General features: G+C 41.5%; 1 protein-coding gene across 6 annotated transcripts in view; it reads right to left on the bottom strand.

Annotated features, from left to right (window-relative positions):
- NTRK2 (neurotrophic receptor tyrosine kinase 2) overlaps positions 1-17,123 on the bottom strand; it is a 388,663-nt gene that overhangs the window by 94,423 nt on the left and 277,117 nt on the right. For all 6 annotated transcript variants that reach the window (XM_043453247.1, XM_043453252.1, XM_043453248.1 and 3 more), the window contains one exon: positions 2,645-2,775. In XM_043453247.1, coding sequence (XP_043309182.1) covers positions 2,645-2,775 — 131 coding nt within the window. The remainder of the gene's footprint in view (positions 1-2,644; positions 2,776-17,123) is intronic.

Below are 17,123 nucleotides of genomic sequence, written 5' to 3'. Positions count from 1 at the left end.
CCAGAATGTCTTGCAGCTCTATCCCTGTGTCAGGCTCTGAATCTCCAAAAATAGAGGCACCTTTTGGTCCCATTTTTCCAAAGGGGGAAAAAAAAGATAACAGCAGAAGAAAGCGAAGACTGCAGATATAACACTGCCAAATGTTCTGAACATTTTGTGCTTTAAAAAACTAACAAACTTTTTGAGTAAATGAAAGAAAAGAGGAAGCCATCTCAGCAGCAGGAATTAAACATCCTCAGGGTCCCTGCAGGATTCTCCTTTTACCCCGCTCACCCCGCTTGACCTTGATTCTCTCCCGCATCTCCCTTCCCCTCTTCTCTCCTCTGTCTCACGACCCCCTCCCCTTGCCTATCTTAGCAAGATGATGTTTATTTCATAGATATTACATTTCTCATCCCTAGAAAGGCCTGTCCTTTATTCACCCCCAAAGTATAGCTTTTTAGGAGCCTTTCCTGAGAGTTTAAGTGTATCTGAGCCACTCGGTTATGATGGCAAGGAAAGCAGATGCATGGTGTTTCATTAGGATGAACTGTAACAGAAACTGTGTTTAGTCTGCAGGTTGGGAAAGTTCAAGAATCATTTTATTTCTCTCCTCGGTTACCCATTACACATATTTTGAAGTATTTTAAGGCTAAGTACAACCGTAATGGAATCCATAACTCTTTTAAAAAATGAAAAGTTCCTCAGTACCATTTTTCTAGATTCCCTTATATATGCATCAGTATACAATATTTTTCTCATTTAGACTTATTTCACTCTGTATAATAGGATGAACTGAGGTTCATCCACCTCAGTTCAATTTGCAGGGCAGGTATAGAGAAGAAGACATAGAAAACAGACTTGTGGACACAATGAGGGAAGGAGAGGGTGAGACAGCTTCGAGAGTAGCACTGGAAGATATACAGTACCACATGCAAAATAGATAACTGGTGGTAAGTTTCTGTGTTAACACAGGGAACTCAGCTCAGCGCACTGTGGCAATCTAGAGGGGTGGGATGGGGTGGGGATGGGAGAAATGTTCAAGAGGGAGGGGACATATACATACTTATGGCTAATTCACGTAGTTGTATGGCAGAAACCAGCACAACTTTGTAAAGCAATTATCCTCCAACTAAAAATGACTAAAAGTTAAAGCATTAAAAGACCAGAACAATAAACAAATAAAACACATCCATCAACTCACAAAGAAAGTTGTCCCGGTTATACTGAGGAAATAAATGCCATTTGTACAAATACTTTGTGTTTGGCCAAACAAACAAATAAAAACCAAAACTCAGTCATCTTACGTTAGGTCACGAAGTTACATTTTATTACCTGTCACGTACTTGTTCATTTGGCCCTTAATTCATGTTATAAACATATGCCTCTCTTAAGGGTTTTACATTAAATTGTAACTTGGTGATTTTTAAAAACATTTTGACAGTGCATATATAAAAGATACGCTAATATTTTTTGTGCTATTTGTGTTGATCCTTGTGATTTAGAGGGCCCAGTGGAAATTTCAGCCCTTTCAATAACGTTTATCTTATTGAAGATGCTGCTGCTGCTAAGTTGCTTCAGTTGTGTCCGACCCTGTGTGACCCCATAAACGGCAGCCCACCAGGCTCCCCCGTCCCTGGGATTCTCCAGGCAAGAACACTGGAGTGGGTTGCCATTTCCTTCTCCAATGCATGAGAGTGAAAAGTGAAAGTGAAGTCGCTCAGTCGTGTTTGACTCTTTGCAACCCCATGGACTGTAGCCATCAGGCTCCTCTGTCCGTGGGATTTTCCAGGCAAGAGTACTGGAGTGGGTTGCCATTTCCTTCTCCATATTGAAGATGAGGTCTCCTTTAAAAAAATTATTGTAATTTAAAATATATGCATTTATTATTTTATTCTATTTTCCATGCCATGCGGCATGTGTGATCTCAGGTCCCTGACCAGGGATCGAACCTGCATCCTCTGCAGTGGACGCATGGAGCCTTACAACCGCTGGACTGCCAGGGGACTCCTCAGGTCTCCTCTTTAGAGTTTATGGAGAAATGGTTATGACAAAAGACATTCAGACTTCTGTATTTCAATAAAATCTTGTGTCTCCTAGGGCGGTAAGATCCAACCCCCAGAGACGTTCCCCTTCCAGATGCCATGTCTGGGGCCTTGGAGACATTTGGAAGGGACAAAGTAAGTAAAACAAAACTTCTCGGCAGAACTGAGGCTGAGAGAGGGAAGTGAAGGCCACTGTCCTTTCCAGGTCTCCTGAACATGAGACAAGCTCCAGCTGAACTTGGACATGCTCCGAGCAATCTGAGGAGACAGCGAAGTCTCCAAGTTTGGTGGGTTGAATCATGTTTGACCCCACTGACTTCTGTCCAGAGTTCAGTAAACACTGACTGGGGAGAGTAGCTCAGAGATATCCACCGCCTGCAGGCTGGAAAGATGTTCCTGAGCAGAAACCATCGTCCCTGTGCCCCAAACATCCTTCCCACTGTCCATCACTTTAAAGTCCATCACTTTAAGTGTCCATCACTTAAAGGAATTTGGACACATCCACTATGGCAGATGTACTTTGCTCCTGAAAAGGCCACTGCAATAAAATAAAATAAAGCAACACTTCCACACATAAGTAGTGACCATGAGTAATGAGACATTCTGGAGTGTTCGCTTACCTTCACGGCCACCAAGATCTTGTCCTGCTCAGGACAGAGGTTATAGCATTCAGCGAGGAAAACTTTTCCAAAGGCTCCTTCACCTAGCTCCCTTTTCAAGACAATGTTGTGTCGCTTGATGTGCTGAACAACTGTAAGACAAACACAGAATGAAATTGGAATCGAGGCAGCCAGAGCTGAAGGAAGGCAAAGGGCAGGAGTCGGCAGGCTGCATCCTGAGCTCACAGACCTAGAGTCTCTCCTCTGCACATAGAAAACTGGAGGGTAAACTTAGCATCCATCCTCAAGGTCCACCCAAAGGGCTTCCAGGCAGTTGGTGGTTTAGGCTTGCTGTCCAGAATGGAATCACTGTTTTTGATAGAACCAAAGGAATCACTTAGTTGTTGACTGCAAAACATCATTCATGAGCTTTATGAACTAAGAAAGGGGAGAATTGAGAAGGGGATGGATATGAATGGCAGTTCTCTCACAAGCCAGACGCTTTGCATATATTCATCAGTTATGTCTAGTGGGAAAGGCAGAGAGCTAGCGAGGAAGCCCTAAGCCTTCGTTAAGCCCCTTCAGACTATTGAGGGAGACATGCTTAGAGGGCACGAAAGGAAAATGCAAGATCTGTGCATTCCTGGTGCAGGCTGTGTCCTCACCTCACTTTTTGCTTCCTCACATGGTGGGCTCCATAGTTAAGTTTTGGTGACTTCTTCTGTCTAGACCAGAAATGTCTAGCCCATTGTGCTAAAGGCTGGCTTCCTTAGCTCCTTTCTAAGAGCAGGTCCTAGCCTTGGCTGTCCAAAGCCAAGAAGAGACATGTACAGAAGCATCAGGGGAAGGGGGACTGTTTATTCCTCTCATCCAGAGCTGAGCTGGCCCATGCCACTCATCCATCACCTTCCTGGAGGAGGCAGAAGGTGGTCCAAAGGTGGTTCTTGGGGAGCCCAGTAGTGCACAGTGGGAGGCAAGTGAATGATTCTCAGGCCAGAGTTGGTGGAGAAGCCCGAAAAGAGACTCTGCAGAGGATAGAGGACTCCACAGTGTGAGCTTGGGCCTCGTCAACCAGCACATCAAGTGTTGGATCCCTGAGCCCAGGGCTTTCACTGAGTCACTGCCACAAGGCTTTTCTGAACTTCTCATCCCTGAGTGGCAGACTGAAAAAAGAGACTGTGAGTCCCTCTAGAGCTTGGAATGTGCAGTCAACAACATTCTCTCATTGGACTCTTAGAAGCATTCTTTCCTACATTTTATACATGGGGAAACTGAGTCTGCAGGAATTTGAATGATTCATAGTGTGGGAATGGAGGAGTTGGGATGTGAACTCAGGTTTGTCTGAATCCAGAGTCTGTAATTTTTCTTCTACACCAGAAAGTTCTTTTTCAATTGTAAGTTATGCTAAGTGTGATGAGAGAAAGGGAAGTATGTAAGAGAGTAAAAAGTAAAAATAAACTCCCAGCTTCCTCTCTGCTTAGTTCAGCAGCCAGTTCAAATTATCAAAAGTTCCAAAGAAAATACAAAGCTTATCTCTACAGTTTTATTAATGATAATAACATGAATACCCATGAAGTCACCCTTCCATTAAGAAATAGAACATCACTAGTACTTTTGAAGCACCATTGTATTCTTTCTGGATTGTACCCATTTCCTACTCACCTCCCAGTGATAATCACTATCCTGAATTTTGTGTTAATCATTTCCCTTGTTGGTTTGCTACCACTGACATCTCCCCAATGAGAGACTGTTGCCTGTTTTGAAGCTAATAAATGGAATCATATTACATGCATCCTTCCCTGTCTGACATCTGTCTCTCAACATTGTTCTTAAGACTAAATTAACACTGTGTGTAGTAGTAGTAATTCTTTTGCTTTTACTTTGTAATATTATGTGGAAGGACTGTAACACCATTTATTTACCTCTGCTAGGTTGATGGATATGATATATACAGTTTCTTCTTAGATACAACTTGATATAAAATGCAAGTGGTGATTAAGGTTTTGCTTTAATAGGATTTCCCCCCTGATAATTCATGTGGTTTGGAGCTATGGCTGCTTCCATGGGCCTCTGGGAACTCAGGGTGATAAAAATCAAAAGGTCTTTTATGAGCAACATTATTAATGAATCTAAGAATGTATATTAATTTCTCATGCTCCAGCAGCAATGCCTGAATTTAAGAGGGGAAAGATGTGTTCATTAGGAAGAGTGCCCATATAAAGAGATGAATGTAATTCTTGCAGAGAATTAGCTGCCCTATTTAAATCTAATATTTAACTCCAAGGTTGTCATATGTTCATTGAGAATTAAATTGCCACTTGATTTACTTTACACTCTAACCAGATCAAGGCTAGTATTTAACTTTCTTTTTCTGCATTTGATTTACACTTTTCTTGCCTCCCTCCTCCCCTCTCTCCTTTCTTTCTCCTTCTTTCCCTCCTTTTCCTTTCCTCCCTCTCTCCCCATCCCTCCCTCTCTCTCTCTCTTTCATTCCAAGCAGTAAAAAAAGCTGATGGGAAATAACTTTCTAAAGCTCTGATGAGGCCACAATTTCATCATCTTCCAAGCTAAAATTGATGAGACCAGTTTTACCACACTGACCTTGAAGGCAGTAGCCATATCTTTTAAGAAATGGGCTATTTTGCATTAATTTGCTTTGCTATGTTTGGGATATAGTAGATTACATGAATGGTGGCCTTTTGCCAATGGACTCCCTCTAAATAGAAGGAATTCCTCTTTTCTAAGGCTGGAAGCCATTGAGGGCACAGGTAACAAGCTTTAGTGTGTATTTGCACTTCTGCCAGGGTCTCGTAGTGCTCTGCACACAGCTGGTGCTATCCAAATATTTGTTGGAAAATGTGCCAAGTGATAATAGAAACAGCAGACAAATACTGTTCAGTTTTATTATTTCAGTTAACTGACAATAATCCTACTGAGTGTGCAGGCATTAAAGAAGCCCAATTCTCCAAGATCTCAGGAGTAGGAAGAACAACTAGTCTGAAGCTATCACATACTTGAGCTAAGAATTTCTTCCCATTCTCCTCCAGGAGAGCATTGAAACATATCCCAAACTGCCTCATTGCCCATTTCCCTCAATCACCAAAGGAAATCCTTGGTACTCTCTCAGACCATCCCTCTTTATCCAGCCTCAAACTGCCAAATTGCTCATAAGTGCCCCAAGCAGAGCCAATGCTAACCCCTTTGCCTCCCTCACAAGTCCTTCCATCAGTTCTTCTGGGCAAAATGCTGATCATCCAGTAGGCCCCTGTATCCTAAATCTCTCCTTAAACTTCTCTTTACCCCCTCAGCTCCAATAAAACCGTGGCTTTGCTGAGGATGGGCTTCTCTGATGGCTCAGCAGTAAAGAATATGCCTGCCAATGCAGGAGATGCAGGTCAGGAAGATTTGATCCCTGGGTCAGGAAGATCCCCTAGAGAAGGAAATGACTGCCCACTCAGGTATTCTTGCCTGGGAAATCCCACGGACAGAGGAGACCAGCAGACTACAGTTCCATGGGGTCGCAAAAGAGTCAGATACAAAACGACTTAGCAACTAAAACACCACCGCTGCGAGGTGCCCGAGGACACCCATGACGTCCCCCTCCAGCCCTCTTGAATGAAAGCCATCCCCACCCTTCACTCCCAGGTATGTCAAGGCCTTTGTGCATGATGTCTGACCATGACCCAACCCCCCCACCACACCATCTCCTGCTAGAGCCCCAACCAGTTGGAAGCATCTGCCTTAGGGAGCCATCAGCCTGTAGCACGTTGGGCCGCTTACTATGACGTCTTGGCTGCCCCACTCACTCACTGAGCTCCTTGCTCACATTTTCCCTCTCTCCCTCCTGATACCAGCATTCTAAGAGCCCGAGGCACAGAGGAGTGAAGTATTAATAGTTTGCCCAAGTTGTACAAACACTCAGCTGCCATTTGTCTTGTGTCTTTCAGCAAAGCAGCTAAGAGGAAAGACATTGGGAAGTTTTGTTTGGCTGTTTGCATGGCATTTAGCTGACTTTTTCTTGGGACTAAGACTTTCTTTTTAAAATTTTATGTTATTATTATTATTATTATTATTTGGTGCAGGGCAAGCTGCGCTCATGTAGGATCTTAGTTCCCTGGCTGGGGATCGAACTTGAAGTGTGGAGTCCTAATCATTGGACCACCAGGGAAGTCGCAAGACTTTCTTAATGAAAAAAGCAATGCCCTGGTCTCTATTTTAGACAATCTCACTGTGGACCGGTGCTTTGAATAACACTGCCTTAAAGGGCCCTAGGAACATTTGGGTTCATTTTATACAAAGTATCCTTGGTCAAGTGAGTCTAAGTGAAAGTCACTTAGTTGTGCCTGACTCTGCAACCCTATGGATTGTAGCCCACCAGGCTCCTCTGTCCATGGAATTCTTTAGGCAAGAATACTGGAGTGGGTTGCCATTCCCTTCTCCAGGGGATCTTCCCAACCCAGGGATTGAACCCGGATCTCCTGCACTGCAGGTGGATTCTTTACCATCTGAGCCACCAGGGAAGCCCAAAGATTCCATGATAAATAAGCTATCAGGTAAGCATGTTAAAATTTTTTACATTCTTTATTTCTTAGGTCAGTCAAAGCTCTGCTTTTAATTTTGGAGACTCCAGTAAAACCACCTCAAACCCAATATGAATAACTAACAAAAATAAATAAATGAAAAGCCCAGACTCTACCATAAATAGCTTCTTAGATTTGAAGGGAAAAAACTCAAGACAATAGTTGATTTCTTTACATAAACTTTTTATAAAAAGTACCTTTTTAAAATTCACCTTGCCAAAGATAGGAGTACCCAGAAGAGGTGTGTGTGGTGTAGGGGCCACCAAACTCCTGTGGTCTGCAGACTGATCTATGTATGTTCATATAGTCAAAACAAAGGGTGTGATTAGATTACTGTGCAAATAGATCTACTCTGTGGAATCAGGGAGAAATTGATGACCAGAAGTAATAATTGAGATGAGGGACTAAAAATTGTGGATGTCTTTATTATTAATGGAATTTTCCAGGGTGGAAATTCACTGCACTTGGGCATTTGCTTCCTAAGTACCAGAACTGAATGGATTTCTAGTTTTGTATTAGCATCACATTACAGCCACTGAAAAATGCATTTTGTCACAAAGAAGTTTCAGTAGTTGGTGGAGATGCTTGTAGTTTCAGATGGTTTAAATAAAATTTCTAGTATCAATTTCTCCCAGAAGTAAATAGCCTCTATAAACATGCAGGCTATAGTTCAACCCAGGTCTATATTTATTACTACTAAATCTAAAAGTAACAAAACAAACAAATAAATATCACTCCACCCATTTAAGGTTGAAATAGGAAACATATCCTCTCATTTCCTCAGTAATAGAGTTTCACAGAGAACCTTGTCCCCCTGGACATAGTCTACTCATCACATGGACCTTAAATGGAGACATTCATGGAGTCTTTAATATACGCCAACTACTCCACAGTTAAAAGAAAAGACAACTTATATTTGTGAGTAGGACTGTATAAATAATATACCCCAGAAAATAATGTTCTGTATTAGGAGGAATCTCTATGTTTCCCTACAAACCTAAATGTATGGCCTGCCTCAGCAGTTCCAGTGCAAAGGAACAGATGCTGTGATGGAAACAGAAGTTAAAGATCATTGAGACCAACTCCCTCATGTGTGACAGCTGGCCAGTGAGTCTCAGAGAGATGAAGTGACTTTCTCTGGGCCACACAGCTAGAAAGCGACCAAGTTAGAATGCAGATCCCCTAACTCTCAGGAGAGTGACCTTGTACTCTGTAACACAAGCCCCTATTTGAGACTGCATGCAATGAGCATTCCCTGCCAGTAAAGTGAAAACAGGTATATCATTCAGTTAATTATCTCTTCAACTAGAAATACTTGAAACATTCACATTTATCATCTGAAATGGATCAAGCATCTCATAATGAAAAATATCATTACAAAATGGCCAATAAACATAAAATATGAGTGCAAAAAGTAGGCTGCCAAAGCTATGAAAACTGCTTGAGATTGATTTTAAATGCAAGTAACAAAAATTATTTACTAAATATCTTAATGTCTATATCATAAGGAGCATATTGAAACAGGTTAAATCATCCACCTTGAAAAAAGTTAATTTATATGAAAGATAGGAACTATGGTTTTGAATTTCATCTATATTTTTATTATTAAGATATAAATTCAGACGATATTGAAAATAAATGTGATTAAGACAAGAGATGTAAAACACACCAGGACAAGACAAAGCCAAATATTCATAAATAACATTAATGATGAAATAAAACATGTAACAATACTGAGCCATTCTTAAGCACTTTTCAGCAAAAAATCCCAATGTGCATTACCATCGATTAATTTTCATATCCCTCTGAATGAGGTCAATAGTCACATTTATTTTGCAGATGACACTACAATTAATTGACTAACTTGTGGTCATAGAGCAATCCACTTATCCTTTTCCAAGTGCAATTTCCAATGAAACAAGGAAATAGGAAGGAAAGAGAGAGACCCTAATATTAAGGTTCTGCTATTAAGGGCCTGGAAATGTGCTGGGAGGCTTACAAGGGTTATCAATCTTCACAGCAATCCAGTAGGGCATCCTTATCTCCACTTTCAGATTAAAGTAACAAGAAGGGGATCACATGTGCTAAATAACTCGTCTGAATTGATGCTGAAGCTGAAAATCCCAATACTTTGGCCACCTGATGTGAAGAGCTGACTCATTTGAAAAGGCCCTAATGCTGGGAAAAATTGAAGGCAGGAGGAGAAGGGGATGACAGAGGATGAGATGGTTGGATGGCATCATTGACTCAATGGACATGAGTTTGGGTAAACTCTGGGACTTGGTGATGGACAGGAAGGCCTGGCGTGCTGCGTCCATGGGTTCGCAAAGAGTCGGACATGACTGAGCAACTGAACTGAACTAAACTGAATTTGTGTTATACAATTGGTAACAGGCAGAGTTTAAATTCTTTCCACTACAACACTCTATCTTTCCTTGGCCTTCTTACAGCAGACAAAGTGAAAGAGAAAGTGAGCTTGAATTTGCCCACCTAGGGAATCATGGGTCTACATTTATCACTTTAGTTCGACAAACCTTTATTAAGCATGTACTATAGCCTGGGCTTCCTTGGTGGCTCAGATGACAAAGAATTTGCCTGCAATGCAGGAGACACAGGGTTGATCTTTGGGTCAGGAAGATCCCCTGGAGAAAGGAATGGCTACCCATTCCAGTATTCTTAGGGCTCCCCAGGTGGCACCAGTGGTAAAGAACCCACCTGGCTGGCAGTGCAGGAGACATAAGAGATGTGGGTTCGATCCCTGGGTCGGGAAGATTCCCTGAAGGAGGGCATGGCTATCTACTCCACTATTCTTGCCTGGAGAATCCCATGGACAGAGGAGCCTGGCGGGTTACAGTCCATGGGGTCACAGGAGAGTTGGATATGACTAAAGCGATTTCAGGTACTTTATGTGATCATGCAAGGAAAAAGAAAAATAAGAACTCAAGTCAGAGAAAACAGAAAAGAAGGCTAAAACAAGATAAGTAGAAATGTAGATGTGCAGATTCTAAGGTTCCACATAGCTATTAAAATTGCCATAACTCGACTCTTGAGTTTCCTGGCAGCAGAAGCCAAGAGGGAAACATAATAATTTATAAAATTTTGACTACTCATAAGTAAGAGCACAGAAATTCCTATGATAAGTAAGATTCTTCATGGAATTTAGTTTTGAAAGGAATACATCAAATGGATTTTACATTGGAAACCAATGTCCTTAACAACATCTGTAGTGTAAATAGTGAGCTTCCTAAGAATATTTCTTATGGCAGAGCTCAATAAGGAAAAAACATATGACACAAAAACCACCCTCAGTCAAACTCTATACAGGGAGTCCAGAGTGCTTATCATCACAATGGCATAAAAATCAATGTCTATGGGCTTACTCAGGAATGCTTTGGGGATGGGGTTAAAGAAGAGATGTAATTTTCCACACCCACTGCTGGGCATAGAACATATTAGGCAATCAATACTATTTTATGAATAAATAATAACATGAACATGCAAAAATAGATGAGTGATTGAACAAGAAATGAGCATGGTAGAGATGAGGGCACTTAAGGAGGGGGAAGAGAAAAAGCAAGGATGAGGAGAAGGAAAAAGCCCACAGTGGTATTTAAGAAGTTGTGATTTGTACTATTTTTTCCTAAAGAGAAAGAGCAGACAATATGTAGCAAAAGGAGGATGAGGTTGGATCACAGAGGACTTTGAAGTCCTTATTAACAAGTCCAGACTCTTGGACAAATGACTTCAACTGCTTTTTGCCTTCATTTTGTAGTCTTTAAATAAGAGTTTAGATTAAACAGTACTTTAGGTCTGCTTCAGCACACGCATGTCCCATAATCAGTGAATCCTTGGATTTGTTTTATATGTAAGTCTTATCTAGAAGACTTTTGAGCATGGAAGAAAAGTGACAGGAACTAACGGTTCTTGCAGTAGTCCAACTAGAGGCAAAGGGGCAAGTTTAGGAGTCACGACAGACCTCCCTCTCACAGAGGCCCATGCTGAGCTGAAAGGCGGGCTCCGTCCAGCCACTCATCCATCCTTCCTCTCTAGTTTCCTGTCCAAGAAATGCACACAGCTCAGGGTGACAGACCACGGGGAGGCTGAGATCAAGTCTGTGACCCCAAACGGGACAGATGAAGTCACCAAGGTCTAATCCTGATCTTTTCAGGGACAGACAGAAAACAAGGAGCTTTAGAACAAGATCAAAGTGGATACATGAGAGAGGCAGGAGAAGGGGCCAAGGACGAGCATGAGCGAGCAGAAGGCAGACTGCTGGGGCCGGGGAGTAAGTGAGAGGTTAGGAAGCAGAGGTGGTGAGCGTGGACTGCACAAGCGGAGGGTTGGGGCAGGGACAGACAGGTGGGTCTAGGGATGACATGGTGACTCTCAGGGGTGGGTACTTGGGGGATTTTGAAGAGGGAGAGATTTGAGGGTGTTTGTAAGTTAAGGAGAATATGCGTGCTCAGTCACTCAGTTGTGTCTGACTCTTCGCGGCCCCATGGACTGCAGCCTGCCAGGCTCTTCTGCCCACAGGATTCTCCAGGCAAGAATACTGGATAGGTTGTCATTTCCTCATTTCCAGGGGACTTGCTCAACCCAGGGATCGAACTCTTGTCTCTTGCGTCTCCTGCATTGGCAGGCAGGTTCTTTACCACTAGTACCACCTGGGAAGCCCCAAGGAGAACAGTAGAAAGTAACAAATTAAATAGGCACCACAAAAAATAAATAAATAAATAGGCACCACAAATAGGAAGGAAGGGGGAAAAAAGGAGAGAAGGAAGGAAAAGAAAACTAGCGGGACAGATGACTGGGGAAGTCACTGAGAATCCAATAAGACGGATGAAGCAGAAAAATTCAGAAAGAGAGAGGAACGGTTTTGAGTGAATCACCTTCTAAAAGGGCCTCGGCTTTGATGCTGGACCACTGAAGGAGGAAGTGGACTTTCAGGGATCCCCAAGAGGTCCAGTGGGGCCCTTTGGGCTAAGCCGTACACTGGGTCTAGTGATGGACAAAACAGACTCTTCTAAGGTGAGTTTGCCTTGCTGGGAGTGCACCAGGTACCTACTTGGATGCCCCTTATGACATCCAATGGCAGCAAAGGACCTTTTCCTCCTAAATCAAATTTTAACACCATGTGTTGAATGAGTACAGAGCAGCTATGGGGGTAAAGGTAAGATTGGGTTTAGTCTAACCTGAAATTCACATTAGACAAAAGACTTGAGTTTTTTGAAATTAAAATACTCAAAACTTCTTGTAGAAAACAGCCAGAGAGGGGGAAAACCCCAGAAATCTTTCAAGCTGTTAGACTAAAGGGAACACCACACTTCAAAATACACATACGGCACATCCTTCGCTTTGACAGCCCCTAACAGCCAAAATTATATCTGTTCTACACTCTGGCATGTGGTAGAGTTGGATTGATTTGCCCTGACAGCCCTCCCTGCTGGAACAATACTTGTCAGTCAGCCCCAGCAATGTTTGTATTTTCAAGAATAATTATGCAGAGTGATTGTACAAGATTCTGGCAGGTGGGCCAGACAGGCTTATCTGCCTACTTCTCTAAACTTGTGTCCCTAAGTCCTAATGCTCTACCTGCTTCTGAGGATGGAAAGCACCCCTTTAATGCCCTCCTTCCCCTTCCCAAGCTGTGCATTATCTTCCATTTGAGGGGTCTATTCTGATGTCTGTTTTATCATTTGGGATCCTCCATTCTATGCTCTCCAAACAGAAACCTTCCTTTCTTCAATAATTTCATGTAAATCCATGGCTGATTCATGTCAATGTATGGCAAAAACCACTACAATATTGTAAAGTAATTAGCCTCCAACTAATAAAAATAAATGGAAAAAAATAATAATAATAATTTCAACTGGTAGCCACTATATTTTCCTAATTGACACTTTCAAGTTAGCTGGCCTTTACCAATGTACTTCTGAATGAAAGCTCCACTGTGAAAGACATGTTCCATCTTTGGTGGGGTTAATTCACATATCACACACACACACACACACACACACACACACACACACACACCAGTGTGCATTCAGTGGCCTTCCTATTCTATGTCTTAATTGTAACAGTTTATCCGATCTTAAATATATTGAATATCTTCTCTGTGCACATACTCTAGTAAGGGTAAGAGAAATGCAGATACAATGATAATGTGGTCAGAATGTGATAAACAGAGATGACAGGGGTCAAACAAGTGTTCTGAAAGTGGGGCCATTCAGTAAAGGTTCCTTGGAGTCATTGAGCAAATTCTAGAAAAGCAAGTTATTCTCCATGAGGAAAGCTCTGAATGCAAGAGAATGGGGCAAGCACTTAGCCTAAGAAACAGTGGGAGCCAGTGAGCACTTCATGAGTTCTGGGATTCCTTGCCAGCTTCCCAGGCTGCTTCCCATGGCTGTAGACCTGCCTCAATTCCACAGAAAGGCAATGGTTAGTAGGGCTGATGATACGTGATGAATGAAAAGGAAAGGATCACAGACAACGTTTTTGGGCGCATCCCAAGTGTTTTCCATCTTTGGTTTGGTTACTATACAACTAGTATTCCAAACAGAGTACTATGTTATTTCCTCTTCAATATGATTATTGGAAAACTTGTATTTTTAAAGGTAGGGCTAATTTTGTTTTCCTTAAAGGATTTTGCAATACTTTCAGCATCTTTCACTCCAACATACTTTTTTTTTTTTTCTTTCTCATTTCACCATTTAAGCTTCTATGTGTAAAGAATTGTGTTTGATGCTGGGGAAGGTTCAAGGGTGAATAAGGGCAAGAGGAAGCCAGGCTGATGGTCATTAATTGCACATCTGCTGCATACGAGATGTTATGTCAAGCCTTGGGCATACAATTTCTTATTCAGACATCCTGCTGGACCTAAGAAGAGACATTACTATCTTCATTTGGAGGTTGGGAGAAATAAGTCTTGGAGATGTTAAGCAATTTGCCCAAAGCCCTGCAGCTGGGAAGTGGGCAAGGCAAGTTAGAACTGTCTTCAAAACCAGGCAGTCTCTCCCAATAGAACACAAATATTTCCCCTAAAGGAACTGTAGTCTAATAGAGAGACGAGACAGAAAGTACACAGATAACAGTTGTACAAGGAAGAGTGTAAAACTCACAATGACAGATGTTTGAAATACAGTGTTGTGACTTGTGCATGCTTAGAAGAAAAAGTAAGTTCTTTAAATACAGGGTATAGGGTTGTAGGATGTGCCATTTGAATTTTCCCCTGTAAGTTGAAAGGGCTTGAAATGTTGGTTAGAAAAAAGAGTGTTGTTGAGTAATGAATTAAGACATCTCCAAATTGCCAGAATGTCACTGAATTGCTCATGTACTAGATATTCATATTAAGGCATATCCATGTTAAAATCCAAAATCTGAAATCTATTTAGATTGAACCAAATGAATTTTTCATTTTTGCAGGCCCAAATGAGACAAACATTAGGTATTTCATGTGACTTATTGTTAGGTTGTATCTTTACAAACAGAAACTCTGAAAGTTAGAAAGGAGCTCATATCTTTTAATGTTCAGAAAGGAAAGTAATACTTGCACATGATAAAAAACCAAGAGCATTAAGAAAAAAGTTGTACCCTTCCATACTCCTCCCTGTCCTTGGTCTTACTGTCTTGGGAAATCAATATAACACAATTTGGATTTTGGTTTTCTAGGGGTGATTGCCATAACTCTAATTAATAAGCTATTGTTTTCCCAATTTAAGACTTCTTTATTGATTCTCCACTTTATTAGAGGAGGATTTTGCTCACACTACCTCCCATTCAGTCCAATAATTAACTGCTGTATTAATTTTTAGCTCTTCTATTGATTATCTATCATACTATACCTCCATTTCAGCCAGTATCCTGACACTCTTCTGTATATAAGGCATATATATGGGCATATTAGCACCCCTATCTTCTCTCTACCCCATTCACACATTGGGGTTTATTCTTTGAGCTTGGTCTTTACTACAACTGTGCCAGTATTATTGTCATGTACATTCCATTCACAATATGGTACAATTAAGGCTTTTATGGTTCTAAAACTTGAACTGCAATAAACAACATTTATGTTAATATGATGGTGAAGAATCCACCTGAAATGCTGGAGACTCAGGTTCAATCCCTGGGTAGGGAAGATCCCCTGGAGAAGGGAACGGCAACCCATTCCAGTTTTCTTGCCTAGGAAACCTTGTAGACAGAGGAGCCTGGAGGGCTACAGTCCATGGGGTCACAAAGAGTCGGACACGACTGAGAGACTAACACTTCACTTCATGTAATTGTGACCAGCTTAATACTCTACATTACAAGGGTAAGTGAGTGCTGGGTCTACGTTTGTTTTTCATGACTAATGCCATGTAGAGAACTTCTGAGCCACTTGAAGAAGGATGTTCACAGCAGCAAGATCAAAAGACTTCTCTCTTCTAAGCATGTAGATTGTTATAGCATCAAATTCAAACAGACAGATTTTTCATTTCTCCTGCTGGTACTTAGCACACCTCTCAGATGGAAGTCTATAGTACTTCTTCAACACTGGGAGGTCATTTTTGGTTTTTTCTTTGATAATTTTCTCCTACCATTTTTCACAGTTCTCATTATTATCTGGAAATCTTAATAATCACATTCCATTTCTCCTGATACAATTGAATTGTGTGAATTCTCTCTCATGAATTAGTTCTTTTTCTCTTCTTGTCTAGCACTGTCTGCCTCTGCCTTTTTACTCTTTATTCTGGAAGAATTTCTTTTATATCTTTCATACCTATGATTGAAACTTCCATTTCTGCCATCATAGATTTAATTTGTATGAGTTCCTTATCTTATAATTCCTTTTCCTAGCTATCCCATTTTGATTTATGTGTATAAAATCTCAAATCAGAGGACATTTTCTCTTCTTTATAATTTTCTTCCACTCAAAAAATTTCTGTACCTTCCAAGGTCAGTTTTTCTCTCAGATCTTCTCTTTCAGTTGCTATTGTCCTCACATGTAGAGTGGATCTTGAATCTTATTTATATTGAAGAAAGAAAGTCTGGGTAGCTAATAAGGATTTCCTGGGTTATTTGGTCAGTATTGCCAATTTCAGAAGTTTAGTTAAGAATTGGATCATTAGATAAGAATGCCTTGCTTTAGGATGAATAGGCAGACAATGGACCATTTGGCTAGAGTATAAACAGGTCAGAGTAAAGAGAACAGTACTCTGGAGTTCTAATACCCATGCTACTACCAGGGTTTATCCTCTATGACAATCTGGCAATTTCTGCACAGAAGTGTTTTAGATTCTTTTTTTGTATGAAGATAAATATCCACTTCTCTGCCCAATTGGAGATGGGAGTGTATCCCTCTCAGGCAGCTGTCCCTTCCTTGTTTTAAGCCCTTTCTCACTCTTTCCCTTCTGCTGAACCTGCTGCACTTGCTAGTCCCAAGCCTGGAGCCACTCCAGCTTCCCCCAAACAGGGCACCCTTGCCTCAACTTCAGATCCCCATGGCATATCCTGAGCTGAAGATCCCTCCTCTTTGCTTCATGGATCAGCATGGCAACCACGCTCCATCTATTTCCCAGAAATCTAATGAAAAATCTCAGCCGTTATAGCCCCGCCTCTCCTTCACTTCATTGTTATGATAAAGGGCAAACAGATCCATTGCAGTCAGCAATCTATGCAGACTGTCTTCAGTACCTTACTAGGGAAGTTCTCCTTGGAGTCTCCATGCAGATGGAATGTTCTCAAGGGCTCAACCCAGGGTGCCTAAGGCCCTTAAATAACCTATTTATTTCACAGATGAGGACAGCAAGGCACAGTAAAAGCGCTAATTTCCCAGAGCTTAGCCAGGACCCAAAACCATTTGCTTGACCTCAAATCCAGTGCCATTTTCATTATACCCTGGTCCCTCTCATCATAGACATTTATCAACCAAACACAGCCCATAG

The sequence above is a fragment of the Cervus canadensis genome, chromosome 30, assembly GCF_019320065.1.
Source record: "Cervus canadensis isolate Bull #8, Minnesota chromosome 30, ASM1932006v1, whole genome shotgun sequence".
Classification (NCBI taxonomy): domain Eukaryota; kingdom Metazoa; phylum Chordata; class Mammalia; order Artiodactyla; family Cervidae; genus Cervus; species Cervus canadensis.
This window is presented reverse-complemented; position numbering and strand designations above follow the sequence as displayed.